Source organism: Scyliorhinus canicula, chromosome 9 (genome assembly GCF_902713615.1).
Source record: "Scyliorhinus canicula chromosome 9, sScyCan1.1, whole genome shotgun sequence".
Taxonomy (NCBI): Eukaryota; Metazoa; Chordata; class Chondrichthyes; order Carcharhiniformes; family Scyliorhinidae; genus Scyliorhinus; species Scyliorhinus canicula.
Genome location: NC_052154.1, coordinates 70,867,606 through 70,892,077, shown reverse-complemented (window position 1 = coordinate 70,892,077; position 24,472 = coordinate 70,867,606). Strand labels below are relative to the sequence as shown.

At 43.0% G+C, this 24,472-nt stretch overlaps 2 protein-coding genes across 7 annotated transcripts in view; one reads left to right on the top strand and one right to left on the bottom strand.

Moving 5' to 3' along the window:
- The window catches only part of pla2g15 (phospholipase A2, group XV), a 51,382-nt gene extending 37,352 nt beyond the window's left edge, over window positions 1-14,030 (top strand). The window contains exons 4-6 of the mRNA XM_038806882.1: window positions 7,080-7,178; window positions 8,867-9,091; window positions 10,128-14,030. Coding sequence (XP_038662810.1) covers window positions 7,080-7,178; window positions 8,867-9,091; window positions 10,128-10,648 — 845 coding nt within the window. The 3' untranslated portion in view covers window positions 10,649-14,030. The remainder of the gene's footprint in view (window positions 1-7,079; window positions 7,179-8,866; window positions 9,092-10,127) is intronic.
- Window positions 1-24,472, bottom strand: part of usb1 (U6 snRNA biogenesis 1) — a 103,714-nt gene that overhangs the window by 60,071 nt on the left and 19,171 nt on the right. For 3 of the 6 annotated variants that reach the window (XM_038806883.1, XM_038806888.1, XM_038806887.1), the window contains exon 7: window positions 934-1,385. The exons of 1 other annotated variant lie outside the window; for it this stretch is intronic. In XM_038806883.1, coding sequence (XP_038662811.1) covers window positions 1,269-1,385 — 117 coding nt within the window. In that variant the 3' untranslated portion in view covers window positions 934-1,268. Of the gene's footprint in view, window positions 1-933; window positions 1,386-20,163; window positions 22,747-24,472 lie in introns of those variants that run through there. 2 more of the 6 variants (XM_038806886.1, XM_038806884.1) reach the window with 1 other exon arrangement.

The window sequence follows — 24,472 nt, the reverse complement described above, 5'->3', positions numbered from 1 at the left end:
TTGAAAATAGCAGCTGTGATTTGGAATGAGGTTAGTCACTTTTCTTTGAAATGTGGTTGTCGGTTTAGTTCCCTTTTTTTGGTTAAGCTTTCAGCAACACTTCAGTTTAACAAGCCCTTTCTGTGAATTTGAGTAAGATTCCCCACAATTTTCCCTGTGAGAATCTGTAAGCTTGACTCTGTTTTTTCACTCTGGCATTGCTGTCCGAGAGGTCCCTTGGTTTGCGTGTTATCTCTCTTCCTCTTCCCCTGTCAGGCGTTTTTTTGTGTGTCACAAATAGAATGGTGCAAAATTGGAACGGTTTTCATTTTGCTTTTTTTCCCCCATCACTCCCAAGCACAGACCAGAGATGGAGTTACTCCATCCCAACAGTGCATCTTAACTCAAGCCTCAACACTACTTCTGCTGCATCCTATGCAAGACATTTTACTACATCCATATCAGAGTTTGAGCGCAGGCATGCTGGGCCAAGCAAGCACCTTCAGTGCTGTAAGATTATGTTGGATGGTTTTGCACTGTTGGGGAGGTTAGGAACAGAAGGCCATTCTGCCCCTCCGAGCTGTTTTGCCATTTGATTTGATCATAGCTGATCTATACCCCAACTCCACTTACATGCCTTTCCTCTGTATCCCTCAATATTCTTGCCCAATAAACAAAAATCTGATCATACCCTCAGAAATTACGGCTAACCCAGCATCCACAATCTTTTGGTGGAATGTTCCAGATTTCCTCCACCAATGGAAAAAGTGATTCCCAATTTGAATCCTAAATGGCCTAACTCTAATCCTAAAGGTGTCACCTTGATTTTGATGTTCTTCATCAAAGGAAGTAATTTCTCTTTAGAAACGGCAGTATAAAAGCGGCAACCACTGTTGACTTCTTTATTTCTATGTGAACCACTTATATTGACCAAATGACCACACAACCAGTATATTAGTTCAGAAGACAGTTTATTAATAAATACAAGACTTGTCTCTATATACAGTGATGCACGCGGCTACGCACTGAACTATACCTAATAACTAAGATGACCTTTACTTTACTTTGGGGTGACTGGCTCTGTGCGGGAGATAAAGCCTTTATCTGTGTCCATGTGGGTCGGTTGGAAGTTGTCAGGTTTGTCTCGGCTGGGCGCGTCCTTCAGGGTCCTTGAACCTGGCTGGTCGATATGCTGCAGTTGGTCGCACAGAGGCAGGTCCAAAAGTGGCCGATATCTTGGTTTGCAGTTTTTCTTATTCCCCTGGGTTTTCGTGCCCTTTGGGGCGGTCCTACCTCCAGATCCAATGGATTGATAGGGTTTCGATCCCCTTCATTGATCCTGGCCAATTAGGGGGTGAATACGTCTGGCTGCGGGTCCTAGCTGTCATTGTCCCAGGCACATATACCTTTCAAAATAAAGGGAAATGTCGCCGGTTAGTCTGCTACTGTTGCCATTCCTTGATTCGAGTTCTATTGTCCTGGGGAAATGGTGATTGACCTTTTAATAGGTGCAAGTTTCGGTCAGGTCTGGCTTCTTTTGCACAATACACATGGTCCTTTGCAGGCGGCCATGTTAGATGGCTACGCCATGCAGTATAAATTGTTTCTTTTACGTTTGATATTCTTGTGAATTCTTGTGCAAGATGAAAAGCTTCAACAGCACGTCTTGTTTTCAATAGTACTCAAGTTTTGTATCTTCCCCATCACACCATTTTGCCATTGTATAGTTTAATTAGATCATTCCTCAAACTGTCTAAATCATGGGGAGTATTGTCCAGGTTTATGCAGCCTCTTTATTCTTCATAATTTAACCCCTTTGAACTCTGGAATTGTTCTGGTAAACTTACATCAATGAGCGATATATTCTTCCCAACTGTGGAGATCAGAATTGAAGGCTACACTCCAGATTAGTGTGACTAAAGGCACTCTATGACTGATAGAAACACTGCCTCCCATTTCAGTCCCAACCATTTAACAAAAAAGAATTTAGAGTACCCAATTAATTTTTTCCAATTAAGGGGTAATTTAGTGTGACTAATCCACCTACCCTGCAGATCATTGGATTGTGGGGGCGAAATCCACGCAAACTCCACATGGACAGTGACCCAGAGCTGGGATCGAACTTGGGACCTCGACGCCGTGAGGCAGCAGTGTTGCCCTAATCACAACCATTTTAAGATAAAGGCCAACACTTCTTATTGGCTACTTTTTTGTATCCGCCCAATAATTTTAGTGATTTACCATATGTACATGAACACCCAAATCTCTCTGCTCCTCCAATACTCTGTGTCCCGCCATTAGGAAAATAATCCTATGGTTTACAATGCCCCAACCCCCTCGCCAAACCTTTGGCACCAAGCGACTTGCCTGCACCTCTTTCATGTGACCTGAACAGGTGCAAGTCTTCATACAGTGCGGTTTAGCAAGTGATTAAACTGTAGTGAGAGTCACAGCTGGGCCTGCCCACCTTTTTGACATGCATGTACCAAATCTAAGGTCATTTGCAGAACCTCTTCCCTCGCCCCCTGCCTCACCACCCCAACTAAGGAGCTGTAACCCAACGCAGCCGCTAATCCCACTCCATTCATATGGAGTGCCTTACTTTGCTGAACGACAACATGTTCTTCCAAGAAGACCAACAGTTTTAGTTTTGAGGTTGCATTCCATCGTGCCAAACTCTGGTGCCTGGATGCTTGCACAGTGGCGGCAGGTCCATCACACCCATGCCAGATTTGCCAACATTGACCGTCCCAGTGGACTGGGTTTAAAGAGAACAGATCTGTACACACCCAGGCCAGTTAGTCTTTGGATTGCTGCGGGCCGCTGTCTACTCTGTGGGGAGCGAATACCCAAAAATGCCATTAAACTCCGTACATAAACAGCTTCATTCTCCTCCCCTCGTTGGGCCCCAAAACTCTGCTGCCTGTATTGCAACTTGCTTCTGCTTGTGCGTCACCATTTTCTGTTCACTGATCTGGATTAGCTTGATTTTTAAAACGTTCATTTTTTTTTTCCGAAACACTTCATGGCCTCACCCCTCCCATCTCTGTGATTCCTCTAGTTCTACCCCCTTGTACATCCCCAATTTTAATCGCTGCACCATTGGCAGACATGTCTTGAGCTGCAATTGTATAAGGTGTTAGTGAGGCCACACCTGGAGTATTGTGTTCAGTTTTGGTCTCCTTACCTGAGAAAGGGCGTTCTGGCGCTGGAGGGTGTGCAGAGGAGATTCACTAGGTTAATCACAGAGTTGAGGGGGTTGGATTACGAGGAGAGGTTGAGTAGACTGGGACTGTACTCGTTGGAATTTAGAAGGATGCGGGGGGGATCATCTAGAAATATATAAAATTATGAAGGGAATAGATAGGATAGATGCGGGCAGGTTGTTTCTACTGGCGGGTGAAAGCAGAACTAGGGGGCATAGTCTCAAAATAAGGGGAAGTAGATTTAGAACTGACCTTAGGAGGAACTTCTTCACCCAAAGAGTTGTGAATGTTTTTAAGATAAAGATAGTTTTTTGAAGAATAAAGGGATTAAGGGTTATAGTGTTCGGGCCGGAAAGTGGAGCTGAGTCCACAAAAGATCAGCCATGATCTCATTGAATGGCGGAGCAGGCTCGAGGGGCCAGATGGCCTACTCCTGCTCCTAGTTCTTATGTTCTTATAGGCTGTCAAGAGCCTAAACTCAGGCAATTCCACCCCAGCTCTCTATCTTTTTTCCCCCTCCTTGAAACCAGTCTCTCTGATGAAGCTTTTGGTTGTATGTTCTAATAGATCCCTACGTCGCTCGGTGTCAAATTTGGTCTGACAACACTGGTAAAGTGTCTTGGGATCTTTGTACTTTGTTTATGCTGCTACGTAAATGTAGGATTTTATTTAAAAGCTTATTATTGGCTGTGCCAAAGATGCAGGAAGGGCCTTGTTTGTGAAAAATTTACCAAAGCAGTTGTTGCCCTGTTTAAATAAATTCCTTCCCAGTATGCCTGGTGTATCGGTGTGGAAGAAGTCCGGAGCCTATGACAAATGAAGCTTTTTGTGGCTCTGTCCCAGAGCTCCATCAGTTCCCAGATTAACATCAGGAAGACAGCAAGGCCTGGAGATAATTCTTGTCAAAATGCATTATGGACTTGGTTTCCAGTTGAATGATGCTGAACGAGAGGCACTCGCACGAACATCTGCAGCCCTGGATCATCGAATCATACTCACAAAGGAGAGGCCAATCGGTCCTTTGAGTTGAAACTGGCCCTTTGAAATAGCTACCCAATTAATCCCACAGTGTGCAATTTCTTTTGTTCCTTTTCCTGTTGAGGATTTATTCCCTGTTCAAAAAATTGAATCTGCTTCCACTACCTTTTCATGCACTGCATTCCAGACCATGGTAACTTACTGAGTAAAAAGAATTTCCCCTCCTTTTCCTCTTGGCCTTTTTTGCCAGTTTTACATCTATGTCCCCTGGTTTGTCGATGAACCTAGCAGTGGAAAAACCTTTTCCTATCTGCTCTATCAAAACTCCAAATAGGTATGAACACAATGAATATTTTAGTTAAAGCGAATGGACATTAAAAATGAAAAGCTTCTTATTCATTATAAACAAGAGGCACTGATAACTTTAAAAGTGTGGTTGCTGATCGCCTTTTAAACAGTAATAACTTGATCTGCAGTTGGTGCTTAATAGAACATAGAACAGTACAGCACAGAACAGGCCCTTCGGCCCTCGATGTTGTGCCGAACAATGATCACCCTACTTAAACCCACGTAACCCGTATACCCGTAACCCAACAATCCCCCCATTAACCTTACACTATGGGCAATTTAGCATGGCCAATCCACCTAACCCGCACATCTTTGGACTGTGGGAGGAAACCGGAGCACCCGGAGGAAACCCACGCACACACGGGGAGGACGTACAGACTCCACACAGACAGTGACCCAGCCGGGAATCGAACCTGGGACCCTGGAGCTGTGAAGCATTTATGCTAACCACCATGCTACCGTGAGGCCCCTTGATTAACAATTTAACTATTGCTGTTTCTGGGGTTTTATTTTAATTCACTTGGTGGTTGAAAACATCCTCTGTGTGAACCATTCATGAAGAACTTGAATTCAAATTCTGAACTTTTTTTCCTCACTTTTTTTATTTCCTCTTTAAATAAATTTAGGGTACCCAATTAATTTTTTCCAATTAAGGGGTAATTCCGTGTGGCTAATCCATCTACTCTGCACATCTTTGGGTTGTGCGAGAACACGGGGAGACTGTGCAAACTCCGCACGGACAGTGACCCAGAGCTGGGATTGAACCCGGGTCCTCGGTGTCGTGAGGCAACAGTGCTAATCGCTGCGCTACCGTGCGACCCTAATTCTTAACTTTTACAAGAAAATCTTTTTAAGTTAAAATATTTGAAACTAGTGACCCACGATCAAATTATAAAAATGTACACATACTCTCTCGCGATCATCAGAATGGGAAACTATGAACTGGACAAATGATAGCTGACTCCTCCCTTCCCCGCCCCAGCAATCCTGGTTGAGTGGGATATTGTCTGACACACACATTCACCATAAGGTGCTGAGACCCAGTGGGGAAAATGTTGAGCAATAAGTAATATTTAAACCCTCTACCTCTCTGTCTGTAAACTTTTCCATTTAAATCCATCCCCTGCTGCCAGACACTATCCTCAATAATTAAAATCTGAAGGGATGAGACATTTGTAAATGTAAATTTTCAGCATCAGTGAGATTGTCTGGCTGAAATTAAGATTTGCGCTGTTAAAACTTCACTTGAATGGGCAAGTGTTTAATGGGTAAGTACAGCAATGCCATGCCCTTCATGTATTTTGAATTCCGTGTTGAATCATTGAGGGAAGGATGTAGTGAAGCTCATGATGGAGCTGGATGAATTAACTTTGTGTGTGTGTGCGCGTGCAGAGTTTACTGCCCCAGTGACTCCATCATAACTGAGACCGATAGCCTCCGTGTTACATCAAACGTGGGACATTGTTTAATTTCACTGCTTTATCTGCAGCAATAAACATCATTGTATCGGACGAGAAAAATAAATGAAATGTTCAAAACACTCTGGCAAAATCTGTTGGGAGAGAAAGACTTAATGTTTCAAGTTGATAGCTTTGCTCCATTGTATTGATGTTTGATAGTGGTAGGGATGTAGGCTTACAGTGTGAATTGTTATTCTGAGATCCAGAAAAAACATTTGTGTCAGAGTTCAAGATATATATGCACTTTGAACAGTCGTCAAATTACCCAATCTAAGCTGCTAAATGTAGTGGACTTCGCACCATATGCTAATGATTGAGTGTCCATGGAGCTTAAGTACAGGGCCTGGTCTTACTGCTATGTCTTGCTGGTCAAATTGGTTGAACCGATGCAAAAGGGCAAGGAATTTGGAGCTCAAAACACACACAGCGCAGTGATAATCGAGGAAACCCAAACTGGGCTGAAAGATGCTGGCTGCGCCGAGGGGTGCTGGCTGCGCCATGCCAATGTAACGGGCGAATGTTGCTGTATAGATTTCCTTGAAGTTGCATGTTGACTGGATTTTATAATGTTTTATTTTTTTGGAACAAACCTATTCTCAGCTGCAGTAATCAAACTTCAAGTTATTCCCTTTTTTTTTAATGCAAAAAAAATGTTTTCAATTACATTCTAAAATGCTGCCAGATTCATAAAATCTCTAGTGCAGAAGGAGGCCATTCAGCCCATCGAGTCTGCACCAAACCTTCGAAAGAGCACTCAACCTAGGCTCACGTCCCGTAACCCCACCTAGTCTTTGGACACTAAGGGGTGATTTTGCATGGCCAATCTTGGACTGTGGAAGGAAACAGGAGCACCCGGAGGAATCCCTGCAGACACTGGGAGAGCGTGCAGACCCCACACAGGAAGTCACCCAAGGCCAGATTTGAACCCAGGTCCCTGATGCCATGAGGCAACAGTGCTAACCACCGTGCCGCCCCTATGAAGGGTTGGAGTTGAGAGGGAGAAGTGCATTGAAGTCGCTACAGACGAAGGAGATACATTGCTCTTTTGCTTTTAACCAAACCTAACCTGGCTCCCACTTTGACCACTGTTTTTGCCTTGTTTCTACAGGGATATACTTCTACACTTTGGTGCAGTCTATGGTGGAATGGGGCTATATGAGAAATGAGGATGTTCGTGGTGCTCCATATGACTGGCGCCGAGCACCCAGTAAGTGACGCCTAATTAATGAAATGTGGGTTTGTGGATGTTTCTGAAAGAAAGAGCGAGTTCCTTTGATGAAACAAAATTCAATAGGCATGCTGCAGGTTGAGTCAGCCCAGGTTTACAACTGGTGATTTGTCCAAACCATATCTGTGGAACCTTGACTGTATCATTGAGAAAGGTGCCACGCAAAGGCACGCACTTCCAGGTAGAGATGGACAAGTAGGGACAGACAGTGAGACATCCTGGGTGATATTTATGTCCTGGGAGAGATCTGGGAACAGATTTTCCTGTTTCATTAGCTGATGACATTTGGAACAGAGAGAAGAAAAACTGTGATATAATTAATGGCAGGAAAAGCTCTCAAACTAATCAGCTTCTGTTTCTGCAAGTTAATCTCTTCCCCTAATACCACCCTGTTATAGTGAGGGGACAGAGAGACCTTGGAGAGCACAGCAACACCTGAGGATCTCCTGTCATTAATTGACCTCTGAACCTCATACTAATATGATGACTACGTCTCTACATTTAGAATGCTTTATAGATTCCTTACGATTAACATAGAGAGTTGGCACTTATTCTATAATAAAGGAGAGTTTGACTGTGAGGCTGAATAAAACCATCCCTGTGTTTGGAAAAAGAAATTTTTTATGATGAATGCCTCATCAGTTTTTTTTTTTAAATTGTTTTTTTTTTTCTTTAGAGTACTCAATTCATTAATTTTTTTCCAATTAGCGTGGCCAATCCACCTACCCTGCACACCTTTGGGTTGTGGGGCGTAAACCCACGCAAACACGGGGAGAATGTGCAAACTCCACACGGATAGTGACCCAGGGCTGGGATTGAACCTGGGACCTTGGCTCTGCGAGGCAACAGAGCTAACCACTGTGCCACCATGTTGCCCAAAAAATTTAACATTTTAATAGTGAAAACTATTCCATGATTCTGGCATGGCCAAGGGCAGTGCACTGTCCAAAGCAACTATGAGATGAGATCAGAGTCTTTAGCCATGTTATTTCTATAGATATTGTGTTTTGTTGGGGGCAGAATAATTTTAGGCGGGGGGGGCGCAGGGTACGTTGATTCTGGCTTTTGCTTCATAATGTAGTTTTCTGTATTTTGCAAAGGAAAATAGGGTCAGGCTCAGCACTTCAATTCACTCGTTTCCCTGTTCAAATCGATATCCTTCATTGTCATCTATAGACTCTGCTTTGATATTTTGGCTCCTCTTTCTCTTACCAATGTTGAAAATTGAACTAACCACAGCCTGTCCAGCAATGGGTTTAATTTAAAGTCTTCCTCTTGCATCAGTCCCTGCTCCACCTGACACTCCCTCCATCTGTGTGTGTTTGCTGTGGTCATTCAACACTCCTCCTCCCCCCCCCCCCCCCCCCCCCCCCACACCCCTAACCTTTGGTGACCTTCCTAACTCTGTCGCTCAACATTCTTTGCTTCTCTACCTAGGTAAATCTAAATTTATCATTTTTATTACTTTTTATAGATGACCGGAGCTAACGGGTGTTTGCAATAGTAACAGTTTCAGCTGAAGAATAGTCACTGTGGCAATAGTAAAACAAACAAAACACTTTTTTTTTAAGAAAGCATGTTTCTGTGGTGTTCGGTTGGGCCATGTCAGGAGCATGTCAATCTCATTGAACAGCACAGTGAGTTCCCCCCTATGTTTTTATCTCCAGATGAAAGTGGCCAATTTTTTAAAGATCTACAGAAGATGATTGAGTCCATGTACGAACAATATGGCGGCCCCATTGTCCTGATAGCGCACAGTATGGGAAATCTCTACACACTGTACTTCCTCAACCATCAGACCCAGGAGTGGAAAGACCAGTATATTAAATGCTACATCGCACTAGGGGCTCCTTGGGGAGGAGTGTCAAAGACTTTGAGAGTGTTAGCTACAGGTAGGTCAATAAGTACTCTTCAAATGTAGTCACTGCCGAATTGTAGGAAACCAAAATAGGAATGTGATAATGACCGGGTAACCTGTATTTAATGATGACGGTTGAGGGATAAATATTGACCATTGTGGCTGTGGGAGAAGTTCCCTACGCTTCTTCGAGGTCGCGTCACTTGGAATCATTTACGTCCAAAGTGGGGCTTGTTTAACATCTAATCTCAAAGTACATCCCAACGCAAGAAAAGAAAAGCTCTCTAGGATGATGTTCACTGGCAATATTACAAATTATGCTGAAACATAATTGGAGGGTGGGGTTTGGGTGGGTGAATGGTGACACGAAGTGGTCGGGAATAGTTGAGGCAGAGCCCATTCTACCCAAGAAAAGCAGGTAAGCATTTGATTCCGAAAAGGTAATGGAGGGGGAAGAGCAGTGGGGTTAGTTTGTAATTATTCTAATCTAACAAATAGCCAGTACAGACACAATGGGACAAATGACCTAATTCTGGGTTATAAACCTCGCAGTTCTATTTTATGGTTATGGGGAATTTGATTTTTTTTTTTTAAACATTGTTATTTCAGGATTGTTGCTCAAGAGTGGTCAGAATGTGGAACATGCTGCTACGTTGAAATGTTGAGGCAAATGGCATAGACGTATTTAAGCAGGAACCAGATATGAGGGAGAAGGGAATTGAAGGATAATGCTGGTCAGGTGGGAAGGAGTAGAATATAGGAGAACGTTGGAGTCAGTTTTACAGCACAGAATGAGGCCCTTCAGCCCATCGTGTTTGTGCCGGCCACCAAGCACCTATCTATTCTAATCCCATTTTTCAGCACCTGGTTCGTAGCCTTGTATGCTATCGAGTTTCATGTGCTCATCTAAATGCTTCTTAAATGTTTACATTGGCATTGACCCATTTGGGTCAAATGACTTGTACAATTCGAACAGCACTAAAGCCAAGGTTTAGGGGCTTTTCAACTTTATTGAAGCCTACTTGTGACAATAAGCGATTATTATATTAAACTCTGCTTAACCTCCATAGGAGACAATGATCGCATTCCTGTCATCAGCCCACTGAAGATTCGTGAACAGCAGCGGACTGCCGTCTCCACAAACTGGCTCCTTCCTTACAACAACACCTGGTCGATGGACAAAATATTTGTCACTACGCCAACGTATAATTATACCATGAAGGACTACCAGAAATTCTACGAGGACATCAACTATAAAGATGGCTGGCTAATGCGACAAAACACTGAACCGCTGGTTTACAACTTAACTGCCCCTGGGGTTACAATACACTGCCTATACGGAACTGGAGTGCCGACACCAGAGTCCTTTTATTACGACGTTTTTCCTGACCAGGAGCCCAAAGTTCACTATGGAGAGGGTGATGGAACGGTCAACCTCGTGAGTGCTCTTCAATGCCAAAAATGGGCAGGGAAGCAAAAAGGCAAAGTTTATATGAAGGAGCTGCCTTCAAATGAACACATCAATATGCTGTCCAACGTCACCACAATTTCCTACATCAAAAAGATCCTATTCGATTTACCTCTATTGTGAACTCACCTTGGTTATCCAGAAGCGAGAGGACGCTTTTTGAGTCTCGCCACATTTTGATGGTGACCTGAGGCAGAGCATTGACGATTAATTCTGTGTAATGAATCTATTCTAAATAATGGTTGTCATCTGGCTTTATTGGAGCGCAAGTGTGTAACAATCCAATTAATTTCCCTTCTCTAACCGAGGAGCCGAAAGTAATGACAACCCTCACGCCTGTCACTCTGAAGAGTGCATATATAATCCAAACAGATGCTAATTAATTTGTTTTTTTACAATTATGGAGCTACTTCAATCTTTCTAGTTTTGACCTGGTATCAGGCAGGAACGTAGAAATGGGGTTTAGGTAGTTAACATATAGTGACAAGACCCCTTCAACCATGACTAAGCCTCTGGTTGGGGCGAGGTTGTGGGGGGAGCTGAGGGATGGTTTGCAGCAATAATTCTTCATGAATATGGTTTAAGAAGCTAAACAAAAGCAAACTCTATTTATTCTTCACGACTATTTAATCTGTGTCCATCACTTACTGGGAAATAGATTTAGATGTAGTCCTGATAATTGTTGCTGAACTAATAGATGCTGAAGCAAGATAAACATTAGTAATCTCTCCTTCTGAAATGGCAGTGGTTGTCAAATAGTTTTGATAAAAAGTGCCCCTTTTTAAATGGGGTGCACACATTCCTCTCCTGTCATGCTGCATGTAAGAGTTGTTTTGATATGCTTTTTTTTAAAAAGTACTTCTGGATATCAGAGATGGGTGTGCCTGTTCTACCTGTGGAGTCTCTCTATCCATTGTGATATTTGCTCTACATTGCCCCTACCTCCTCGCAGACAAGCCCTTGACTACGGTGACTCTCTTCGGCAGCACCCCACCCCCCAACCATGGCACCCTGGTGGTCGCCACTCATCAGGCCGGCCATGCTCGAGCAACTCCACATTATTTTGCAGATCCCAGTTTGAGACCACTGTTGGAAGAGTGAGTTCACTGCACACTCCTTCACTCAATTTGGTGCCAATCATGTGTGAGCCAATAAGCACAGTGTGATTTAATAAATTTGGTTTGCTTCTTTTAAACTCAGATTAAGGTACATTAGAGAGGGGCATGTTGGGAGCAGCACTGCCGATAGGGAATGTGCTGAACTAAGTACAAAAGCAAAGTTAAGGGTGACTTTCAGCCCGTTTACCCTCTAGTAAATGAAAAAATGAAAACCGCTTGTCACGTACCCTAATTCCTCTCACTTTAGCATCCAACCTATATTTTGAATATGTCAATCATCCCTATTTTTTCAACCTCCATTAGCTTATTTGACATTGTGCCATTGATCAATCAGCATGAATATTTCATGTCTTCCTAATTTTGTTTTTGCTTTCCACTAATTTGAAAGCTCTTCCTCGGGACCTAGTTACAGTTGTCGATATTCAAAATAGAGGGGAAAATAAGGCCTTTTTCCCCCAGAACCGATGTCCCTTCTTTTCCGAGGGCAAATCCAGCATTGGTTATGAAAATCTAATCTTGACGTTTTCTAGCTTTTGTGGTTAAAGTTGCTTAACCGTTTCTGATTTCCAACCAGGAAAATGAGAGAGTTTGGTTGTGCGATATTTTTGTTCCTTTGTGCTAGGTATTGATAATTTAACTGTGTATTTTTCACTTGTGGATTTTGTTACCGATTGTGAGGCCACCTGTTTAGTCTTCCCTGTATCCCACACTTTTTCCCCACCTGTTCTTTTTTCATCTCCTGACAGCCACCAGCCTCCTCCACTGTCCAAATCCTGAGGTCACACCTTTTATCCAGTTTCTCCCCTATCCGGCATTCTGCTCTACCCAAGCTCATCATATCCCCATGACCCCCTTTCTGTTTCCTTCTATTCTCCTCTCCTGAAACTGCTGACACCCTCTTTTCTGGCTCAGGTATCAGACAACAGTTTGTAAGTGAGGTAATCCTCCAATGATTTGTTTATGACAACAGTCTAAATACTAGATGGATAGGTTCATACTCATGACTACAGGGATTTGGCATTATGAGGGACAGACACACTTTACGGTCTGACAGCAGTAAAATGGCATCTGGATTTTGAAAAAAATGACCCTTGTGCGTATTTGTAAAAAGAACATAAAATAGGATCGGCGCATCCTCCATTTTGTGATGGTGGGACAGTGTGACAGGATGGTGATTGCTCTGTTAGCTGTCAGCCAGGATGAGCAATTTGTAATATCAAAGCTCTTTCCCTTCTTTCCCTCTGCTCCCACCATTCTCATAGACAAGTAGAGATGACCCTCAAAGAAAGACTTGGAAAGGAGAGTTGGCAACATTTGTGGAGACCAACCAAAATCCAAGCTTCAGCATTGATAGTTTCTTGGCTCCCAAATGGCAATTCATTGAAAAACAGGAGTAGTGTGCCCACATCTAGAGGTGACGGCAGGCTTGGGTCAGGAAGATAGTTTTTTTTCTCGAAAAAACCATTGGTGTCTAGTTTACATTTTCAAAACGTTTCTGACAATTAAAAACCTAGACTGGCGTTGACTCTGTGAAAGTTTGTTTATAAATGTTGTGTTGACAGTTTCATGTCTAAGTATAATATTTGAACAGTATATTTTAATATATAGTGCAATGATTGTAAATGTGACATATTCCAAATATTTGGTTGGTGGATTTGACCAGTGATTATTAATGGATATGAATATTTTCTTAATGTGGTTATATTTTTGATATGTGGCGCATTCCCACAGTGCCAAGTCTGGTTGCAGTCATAATGCGAGCTGCTACAGATAAACTATTTCCACAATCACTGGTTCTATGTCCTCCAGTCTGATGGTGAGATTCCTGAAGTCTTCATGTTTTCACCGCAATATGCCTAATAACAATTGGAAAAACTGGTTGTAACTTTCAGTCTTGCTCATCAGGGGCCTAGCAGCGCTTCATTCCCCTTTACTAGCTGTTGCTAATGGAGGCTGTGCTGAAAGAGATGTGCACAATGTCAGAAGCAGATCAATGAGCAGAACCATTAAGAACCTTGTGAATGGACAGAAACTTGCGGGCAAATCGGTAGCTTGCCTTGCCCCATCCCACCTAACCCCCTCTCACCCAGCAAGTGATGTGGTTTGCACTGGTGGGGGTGCAAAATCAAATATTTATTACTTTAGAGATGGCAAGTATTGATGGTTGGCTTGGTATCGCAATCTTGAGAGGCTAGTGGCTATTGTGTATTAATGCTGTTGCCTATACCTCTGCTGTTACAAACCAAGTTCTGTTGCTGACAATGTGCTGGATAATATCTGATGCCTCTTTGACAAATGTCAATATTGCTTCACTAAAACCACTGTGTCTGTTTCTACTAGAGTGTTATATTTTTCACTGGATAATAAACTTGATTTAACACACAGGATATGTGCGCTCATTTTCTGATTTTCTACAGTAACAACCAAGAGCAGTCTTGGAAGATGATCTGTCGGTGGGATTGACGGCAAAACATGGTACCTGCTTCCAAAGCCTGAAAGTACCCAGGCATACAACACTGAGCTAAGACTGGCAATGGTACTCTTGGACCGGTACAGGGCGCTCTGATTTGGTCTTTGCTTTCCAACAACCGCACTCCTAGATGCTCATTTTTGGTGCATTTATTCACAAGCAGATACGACCCCCACACCCCCCCTCCTTTGGCAGGTTCCAAGATGAATCTGACCCTGCATCCACAGATGCAGGCAGCACTGGAAGGTACCAACTGGAACAATCCTGCTATAACTGGTAGTATTTCAACCAATGCCTTGGGAACCATTGTCTCCAACCCCAGCTATCAACTACAGGGTTTACATCGTTGGCTGAGACCAAAGGAGTTTATAGAAGGTTTACTAGACTAACTCGAGGAATGGATGGGTTGTCTTATGAGGAAAGGTTGGAGAGGTTAGATTTGCATCCACTTCGAGTTTAGAAGAGCACAAGACGACTTGATCAAATTCTTTGCAATCCTGAGAGATACTGACAGGGTGGATGTGGAGAGTATGTTTCCTCTAGTCAGAGAATCTAAAACTTGGTCACTGTTTAAAAATAAAGTCACTCACTTAAGACAGATGAGAATTTTTTTTTTCTCTCGTGAGTCTTTGGAACTCTCTCCCTCAAAAGGCAATGGAAGCAGAGTCTGAGTATTTTAAGGCAGAGCCAGATAGATTCTTGATTAACATGGGGATGAAAGGTTACCATCGGATCAGCCATGATCTCATGCGATAGAGAATTGTTCAGAAAGCCAAAGAGGTGGGGTAGTTTTTCAACTTGCTGCCTGGTGTAGAACTGGCATAGCTTTTGGGCCAGACAACTATTGTGCTAAGATTGGCAGTATTGAGAACAGGTGGCCAATACTGGCTTCTTGTCCAGTTGACCACATGTAAACCTAGCCCATGGTGTCTCTGTTCTCATTGGGTGTCACCATATTCACAACACTGACCAAATCCGCTACTGAGAAATTAGCCCAGCTGAACATGTACCAAAAACTCAGACGGAAAGAGATTTGGTTTCTGTGTTGTTTTCTAAAAGGCTTTTTGATAAGTGGATATTCTCCCAGCAAAATGGGATCCTTGAACTAGGGGGCACAGTTTCAGGATAAGGAGTCAACCATTTGGGACAGAAGGAATTTATGTTGTGAATGATCAGAGGGACATGGATCCTCCATTGTTTCAAGACAAAAGATTAGTTAACCTGAACAAGTCATATGGACTCTATGTTAACTGCTTCTTCCTCCAGACGCTTCTAGACCTGAATTCTTCCAGTATTTGTTTTTATTTTGGATTTCTGGCATCCGCAGTATTTTGATTTTATGAGATCAATAGATTTTTAGACACCAGAGAAATCAAGGGATCTGGGCGTGGAGTTGATGCCAAGGTTCAGCCGTGATTGTATGAATTGCGGAGTAAACTCGATGGACTATATGGCCTTATGTTCACATGCATATCGACTCGGGATCCATTAAAACCCTGATTTTTAAAATGCTAATTCTAGTGTTAAAATCCCTCTGTGGCCTTGTCCCTACCTCTAACTTCCTCCATCTCTGTACTGTGGCTCAACTATCACCTACCATTTGGTGGCAATGCCTTCAGCTGTTAAGGCTCTAATCTCTGGGATTTACCTCCTCAGGAGTAGAGAGCGGTCGAGACATTTAAGAACCCCGTCCCTCAAACTAACTCCACGGTTTCATCCTAGTCACGGCTTACTAGCCAAAAATCATCTTTGGGTCAGTGTTAAATTTGTTCTCTGATTATGGTCCTGTGAAAGATGGTTGAATAAAGTCTGTTTTAGGTACCGGTGAATAGAAAGAAATATTTTGGATATTATGACCTAAATCAAAAGTTTTTAATAAATTGTGTCTGTATATTGCACTCAGTATATTTTTCTATAATCTCAGCTGACGTTTCATATCTGCCTTTGTTCTTCAACTCATTGAATGCTCACAGGAGCCAGTCACAATAAGACCAGTGCAAATTTGTAAAATGCCCATTTCCCACTAACTTCTTCTCGTGGGAGTTTACGTGGTTCAGACTGTGGGGAAATGAGAATGGTGTGCAAATTAATCACATTTACATTACTAAATCTGGCTGACTTATCCTGGTATAAGTTTCAATGTCCCGTGAAAGGGATGTAATATATAGATCTCACTCTCCTGCAGTTTGAAGTGTCAACAGACCCAGGACAAATTGTGTTATTGATTTCACCCATGACATGAAACCTATGAGTAAACAAACTCTTGCTGTAATAAAACAAATTAATATGAAATCTGCTTTCTGGCTATTTAAGGCTAAATATATAACACACGATAAAACAAATGCTTAAAACACAATCTTGTCACTCTTCTCCGTACATCGTTAATTTCAATCACCGTTTAATAATTTTACTTGGTATACTTCTCCAAAAAAGACCAGTAAGAAGTCTTACAACACCAGGTTAAAGTCCAACAGGTTTGTTTCAAACACGAGCTTTCGGAGCACGGCTCCTTCTTCAGGTGAATGGAAAGGCTTGTTCCAGAAATGTTTATATAGACACAGTCAGAGATGCCCCGGAATGCGAGCACCTGCAGGCAATCAAATCATCAAAGATGCAGAGAGAGAGGTAACTCCAGGTTAAAGAGGTGTGAATTGTCCCAAGCCAGTTCAGTCGGTAGGCCTCTGCAAGTCCAGGCTTGTTGGTGGGGGCCGAATGTAATGCGACATGAATCCCAGATCCCGGTTGAGTCCGCATTCATGCGTGCGGAACTTAGCTATAAGTTTTTGCTCAGCAATTTTGCGTTGTCGCGTCTCCTGAAGGCCTCCTTGTAGAATGCTGACCCGGAGATCAGAGGCTGAATGTCCTTGACTGCTGAAGTGTTCCCCAACTGGAAGGGAACAGTCCTGCCTGTTGATAGTCGCACGATGCCCGTTTATTCGTTGTCGCAGTGTCTGCATGGTCTCGCCAATGTACCACGCTTCGGGACATCCTTTCCTGCAGCGTATGAGGTAGACTACATTGGTCGAGTCGCACGAGTATGCGCCGCGTACCTGGTGGGTGGTGTTTCCACGTGTAATGGTGGTGTCCATGTCGATGATCTGGCATATCTTGCAGAGATTACCCTGGCAGGGTTTTGTGGCGTTGTGGTTGCTGTTCTGAAGGCTGGGTAATTTGCTGCAAACAATGGTTTGTTTGAGGTTGCGCGGTTGTTTGAAGGCCAGTAGTGGGGGTGTGGGGATGACCTTGGCAAGATGTCCATCCTCGCTGATGATGTGTTGGAGGCTGCGAAGAAGAGGTCGTAGTTTCTCCGCCCCAGGAAAGTACTGGACGACGAAGGGTACTCTGTCAGTGGTGTCCCGTGTTTGTCTTCTGAGGAGGTCGGTGCGGTTTTTTGCTGTGGCGCGGTGGAACTGTCGATCAATGAGTCGAGCGCCATATCCCGTTCGTACGAGGGCATCTTTCAGCATCTGTAGGTGTCTGTTGCGCTCCTCCTTGTCTGAGCAGATCCTGTGTATACGGAGGGCTTGTCCATAGGGGATGGCTTCTTTAATGTGTTTCGGGTGAAAGCTGGAGAAGTGGAGCATCGTGAGATTATCTGTGGGCTTGCGGTAAAGCGAGGTGCTGAGGTGACCGTCCTTGATGGAGACGAGTGTGTCCAAGAATGGAACTGAATTTGGAGAATAGTCCATGGTGAGTTTGATGGTGGGATGGAACTTATTGATGTCATCGTGTAGTCGTTTCAGTGATGTCTCGCCGTGGGTCCAAAGGAAAAAAATGTCATCGATGTATCTGGTGTATAGCATCGGTTGAAAGTCCTGTGTGGTGAGGAAGTCCTGTTCAAACTTGTGCATGAAGATAATGCATGAAGTTTGAACAGGACTTCCTCACCACACAGGACTTTCAACCGATGCTATACACCAGATACATCGATGACATTTTTTTCCTTTGGACCCACGGCGAGACATCACTGAAACGACTACACGATGACATCAATAAGTTCCATCCCACCATCAAACTCACCATGGACTATTCTCCAAATTCAGTTCCATTCTTGGACACACTCGTCTCCATCAAGGACGGTCACCTCAGCACCTCGCTTTACCGCAAGCCCACAGATAATCTCACGATGCTCCACTTCTCCAGCTTTCACCCGAAACACATTAAAGAAGCCATCCCCTATGGACAAGCCCTCCGTATACACAGGATCTGCTCAGACAAGGAGGAGCGCAACAGACACCTACAGATGCTGAAAGATGCCCTCGTACGAACGGGATATGGCGCTCGACTCATTGATCGACAGTTCCACCGCGCCACAGCAAAAAACCGCACCGACCTCCTCAGAAGACAAACACGGGACACCACTGACAGAGTACCCTTCGTCGTCCAGTACTTTCCTGGGGCGGAGAAACTACGACATCTTCTTCGCAGCCTCCAACACATCATCAGCGAGGATGGACATCTTGCCAAGGTCATCCCCACACCCCCACTACTGGCCTTCAAACAACCGCGCAACCTCAAACAAACCATTGTTTGCAGCAAATTACCCAGCCTTCAGAACAGCAACCACAACACCACAAAACCCTGCCAGGGTAATCTCTGCAAGACATGCCAGATCATCGACATGGACACCACCATTACACGTGGAAACACCACCCACCAGGTACGCGGCGCATACTCGTGCGACTCGACCAATGTAGTCTACCTCATACGCTGCAGGAAAGGATGTCCCGAAGCGTGGTACATTGGCGAGACCATGCAGACACTGCGACAACGAATAAACGGGCATCGTGCGACTATCAACAGGCAGGACTGTTCCCTTCCAGTTGGGGAACACTTCAGCAGTCAAGGACATTCAGCCTCTGATCTCCGGGTCAGCATTCTACAAGGAGGCCTTCAGGAGACGCGACAACGCAAAATTGCTGAGCAAAAACTTATAGCTAAGTTCCGCACGCATGAATGCGGACTCAACCGGGATCTGGGATTCATGTCGCATTACATTCGGCCCCCACCAACAAGCCTGGACTTGCAGAGGCCTACCGACTGAACTGGCTTGGGACAATTCACACCTCTTTAACCTGGAGTTACCTCTCTCTCTGCATCTTTGATGATTTGATTGCCTGCAGGTGCTCGCATTCCGGGGCATCTCTGACTGTGTCTATATAAACATTTCTGGAACAAGCCTTTCCATTCACCTGAAGAAGGAGCCGTGCTCCGAAAGCTCGTGTTTGAAACAAACCTGTTGGACTTTAACCTGGTGTTGTAAGACTTCTTACTGTGCTCACCCCAGTCCAACGCCGGCATCTCCACATCAAAAAAGACCAGCATTTGTAGCTCTTTCTCATAGCCTCAGGACTCACAACCCTTTAAAGCTAAATGAAGTAGCCCCCATCCTTCCATAAAGGTGTTCGCTGTTCTAATGTAGGAAACACAGCATCCAATTTGCACACTGCATGCTCCCACAAAGTTATGTGACAGTGAGCAGATCATTTATTTTGTGATATTAATTGAGGGATAAATATTGGCCAGGACACCTTGAAGAACTAGTCTCTTTCCTTGGAAGAGTAGTGGGTGATCCCTGAAGGGCACCGGAGAGGTAGAAAATGAGTTTAATGACTCATTTAAAAGACTGCACTCTCTATTGCACGCCTTCAAAACGATACCGAGCTAGATTTAGGCTTCAAATCTTCAGCATAGAGCTCAAACCCATAAACTTCTGACTCAAGAGTTACCACTCCAGCCTTGAGGCATTAACCAACCATTTAAGGTGGCAGCAACTGCAAATCAAGGTCAGCTAATTGGCTAGGTAACCTGAAGACTGACTGGCCAGCAAAATGCTAAAGATCAATGTATGCACAATACAAGCATTTTATGCTTTCACATATTGTCCTACATTAAATCAGGAAGTTCCTGTCATGAACCCCCCTCCAGTAACCAGATAGGTGAACTCCATTCCTGTTGATTTAATTATAATTATCCACTCAATACTATTCAAATCTATCACTGTGCTCAAAGTTCCCAGCCAAAGCACAAAATATTCTTAATAAATCTGATTAATACTTGAAAATGTATATGTTTTATTTGAAATCACACAGTTTTGGTCATCCTGGGTACAGTATCAATGTTGCTGGATCTGAAAGACTGACCTAACACAGAGGCTCAAATTCTACTGTGGCATTTTGGAATAAGAAGCTTGCATTAGTAATGGTGAGCAGAAATGAAACAATTGGATTATGATAAAACGCACTGATTCACCATGTCCTGCAGCAAAGGTAACCTGCCATTCTTTCCCAGTTTGACCTACATGTGTCTACAGACTCAAGAATATACTTGATTCTTACCTGCGCTAGCAAACCACTCGGTTGTATCAAACTGTTATAGGTAGGCACAAGTCAACCTCACTGATAGCTGGGAACTTGTGCCAATATTGGGAGAACTGTCCAAAGGATGAGTTAAGTAACAGCCTCAAATAGTCATGCTCACAAGCAACTCCCAGACAGCATCCCTGACACACCAGCACTGTCCCGGAGTACGTCCTGTTCCACTGGGCCCCATGGCTCCACCAACACAACCCGAACAGCCTCTTATTGCTTGTATGCTTTTAATGAGTGATCAACTTCAAGTTTATTTATTGATTGTCAACTTTAATGCACACCCATAGCTTCCTAGCTCTACAAGAAATGACACTACATTTACTCTCATTAAATGTCTGCAGACGTGGGTAATTTATCGAAGTATACTTGCAACCTATTACCTTGGTCTACATTACGAATTCCCATGTTCATTTTTGTATCACTTACAAATTTAAGAATGGTCCAATTTCCTTCTGAAACTCAGGAATTTCTAGTTCTGCGATAGCAAATTTAGAACCCTTGAGACAAGTTAACAGTTTTTCTTTAAACATCCTCCCATTTTCAAAATTTTAAAAGTATACCGTATGTAGCCATTATACTGGAGTTGTTCCATTCAACAGACAACAGGGTTCCTAGCAATAAAGTGGTGAGGCAACCAAAACCCCATTTCCAGCCACAAGCTAAAATTGCTTGTGTTTTTGCCTGCAATCTAACCGTGTAACTTCAAACAATCAGGTGGCCAAGCAACAAATCTACTGTACTGCAAACCATACAGGAATCTGTAATCATGCCAGGCGATGCTTGTCCCATTTGTCTGATTGCATACATTATCAGTAAGAGACATTTTCTGGAAAGATACATTTCCTCAATCCCATTTCTATTAAAATAAAAGTGCTCAATTTCTGTCGAAATACAATTATTTAAAAGTGATAACAGGAACATTGGGCCAGAATTTGCTGGAGTGTGCCGAGTGAGTTGAATTTCTTAACCCTGAAAACTCTCGGTGCCACAGATTGGCAAAGACAGTTCTGATACCAGAGCAGTCCATCTCTTCAGCCAATGAAACAATAGAGAAACAGAGTGACCAATAAAAAAAGGGTGAATCATAAATGAATAAGATAGTGAGAGAAAGAAAGATTTGATTGGGAGAGACAAAAAAAGACGGAAAGTTAAAACAGGAGAAAAAGTGTATTTAAACTGTTCCTTTTATGGGTGTGCCAAGCTGCATAGCATTGCAGAAGCACAAACCTCATTAAAAGATGTCTTAACATTGTAAAATACTGGGCGGCACAGTAGCTAGCACTGTTGCTTCACGGTGCCAGGGAACCGGGTTCAATTCCCGGCTTGGGTCACTGTCTGTGCAGAGTCTGCACATTCACCCCGGGTCTGCATGGGTTTCCACCCAAAAGATGTGTTGTTAGGTGAATTGGACATTCTGAATTCTCCCTTCTTCGACAGGCACCGGAATGTGGCGACGATAGGGGTTTTCACAATAACTTCATTGAAGTGTTAATGTAAGCCGACTTGTGACACTAATAAAATTATGCAAAGACAACATTGAAAAGACTGCAGCTCCAAACCCTTAATAGTTTGTGTTTTGTTCAATATTAAAATCCCAAAATTAAGTTGTGAAACAAAAGCCAGAAATAAATAAAAATGGGAAAAAATAGAAACAAGTTGTAAAGTTTAACTTTTTTGACGACTTCTAAAAATTATTTCTGGTGACATGGGCATCGCTCGCAATGCCAGGATTTAGTGGCTATTCCTAGTTTCCCTCGAGAAGGTGGTGGGCAGCTGCCTTCTTGGTCCCATGTGGTAAATGTACTGTGATGTGACAGGCTCAGTCATCCCACTAAGGTGGCAAAGGTTTTGCTGCTGCACATCCACCATGTAGAACTAGGATTTTAAAAGTCACTCTCGTTGGATGTAAAGTTTCTATTTTCATACTTTAAATCCTTTTCCATTTAAAAAGTACAGTGTCTTTATTCTGAAAAAGAAATTGTTCACTGCGATGATGAATTAGCCTTAATGCATGATTCATTACAGGCACGAGGTTGTGCTGCCTCACCATAACTGGAGCAGATAGCTGAGAAAGAATGGGCCTCTTCCCAAGGTTGCTCGGTGCTACTCCTGGCTTGAGTTGTAGTTGAGTCCTCAAAAAAAAAGGAGCAGCTACTGCTATCGCAGCGGAAAGGAGAAAATCTTGTTCCCAGTTTTGCACCGCACTTGATCTGCAAACATTCGGAGGATTTTGGCACCGTTTTCAAATCTATCCACTATAGCCTGCAAACAACATCGACATACAGTATGAAATTTTGAGACAACATCAGGTCTGATGCACTATCACATGTTGATAGGATTTTGAAAACATTAACAAAATTGATAAAATACTTCAATTCTTCATAATGGTGAAATAATTGGTTCACAAATTTCTCCCACATTGTATTCCCAGCAATTTTTATATTTTTGGACACAAGGATAAAAGAACATTTGTCGTTTTTATATAATCATAGGCACTTACAGCATAGGAAGCTGCCCCTTAGCTTGTTGTGTCTGTGCTGGTCTCCTCAATCCCATATCTTCACCCTCTGTCCGAAACCCTGCAAGCTCCTCATCCTCAAGTATCTGTTCAATTCCCCTTTTAAATTATTTATGGAATCAGTTTCCACACCTTTTCACCAGATCAAGATCCTGAAACACGGAGTGAAAAAAATTCTCTTCAACTCCCCTCTAAATCTTTCATCAATGATTTGAAATCTATGGCCTTTAGTTAATGACAAACTTGCCAGAGGGAATAATCTTTCTCTAGCCACTCAATTAAAACCTCCCATCATCATGAAAACCTCTAGCAGTCACCTCTTAGCTTGCACTGTTCCAAGGTGAACAGTCCTAACTTTTTCAGCCTCTCCTCAGCTGAAGTTGGACAAACCTCCTTTTATAGGGCTTTAAATCTTTTGAGGTGGTCCACAGAATTATCGCCAATATTCCAGCTATTCAGTGAGTTATTAAGGTTTCTCAATAACCTTTGATAACAATAACAAAGTGCATATAAGGAAACATTTTCAGTGGATTCAATGGATGGGGTAAAGTCCAAGATAGGGTCGTTTACACATGGAAGGAAGAGGTTGGATGTGGAAAATACCCCATTTCTTTCTCGGTGCTCTTGAGCTATAGGGTGGGATATCTACAGGTTACGGCTCCTTACCCAAAGCAAGAACACCATTGCTGTCCAATGAAATAGCATCAACAACATGCACAACAAAAGATTATTTTACCTCCCGTGCAACAGATCAAGTATAAGAGAACTTTTTTTTAAGCCTGAAAAAATAGGTCCAACAACCTGATGAAGGTTCCAATGAAAAGTCTTAGACCTGAAACATTAACTCGGTTTCCCTTTCCACAGATGCTGCCAGACCTGCGGAGTATTTCCAACATTTTCTGCTTTTATTCCATAGAAAGTGTAACGTGGTTCACACAAGCCCTGATTTCAATCACTAGTTTGTCCTTGGTCTCAGTAAGCTTGCTGGGATAGGACAGGGAAAATGAACCAGTACTCAGCACTGTCCGGTAATACTTGCTGTGTAAGTAACAGGCTAGATATTGGGTGAGAATAGCATTAACCTCAAGTATGGTGCATCCTTGTAGCCAAACACCTTGCCAATAAAGCTCATGTATGAAGACTCACCACTTGAGCAAAGTGCTAGAGGCCAGCTGCTGCTTATGGTACCTTAGTCCAGACTTCAAAGGAGGGGAAACTTTAGTGACAAAAGGAAAAGCAATATAAAAAGATTCTGTGTCTTTTGGAAATAGCTGTCTGTCTAAAAAGTAGAATGTTTTATTCAAACTGCAGTTTTCTGCCAGTCACGTCTTCTCATCATACAAAATTAAAAGAGCCTCCAACATCAATACCCAATTAGCAGAAGAAACTGTTGTAAATTAATTAACTTATTATGCTTTTCTTCAATACTATTCATTCATGCATTTAATTTTAATTGGAAGTGCTGACAAA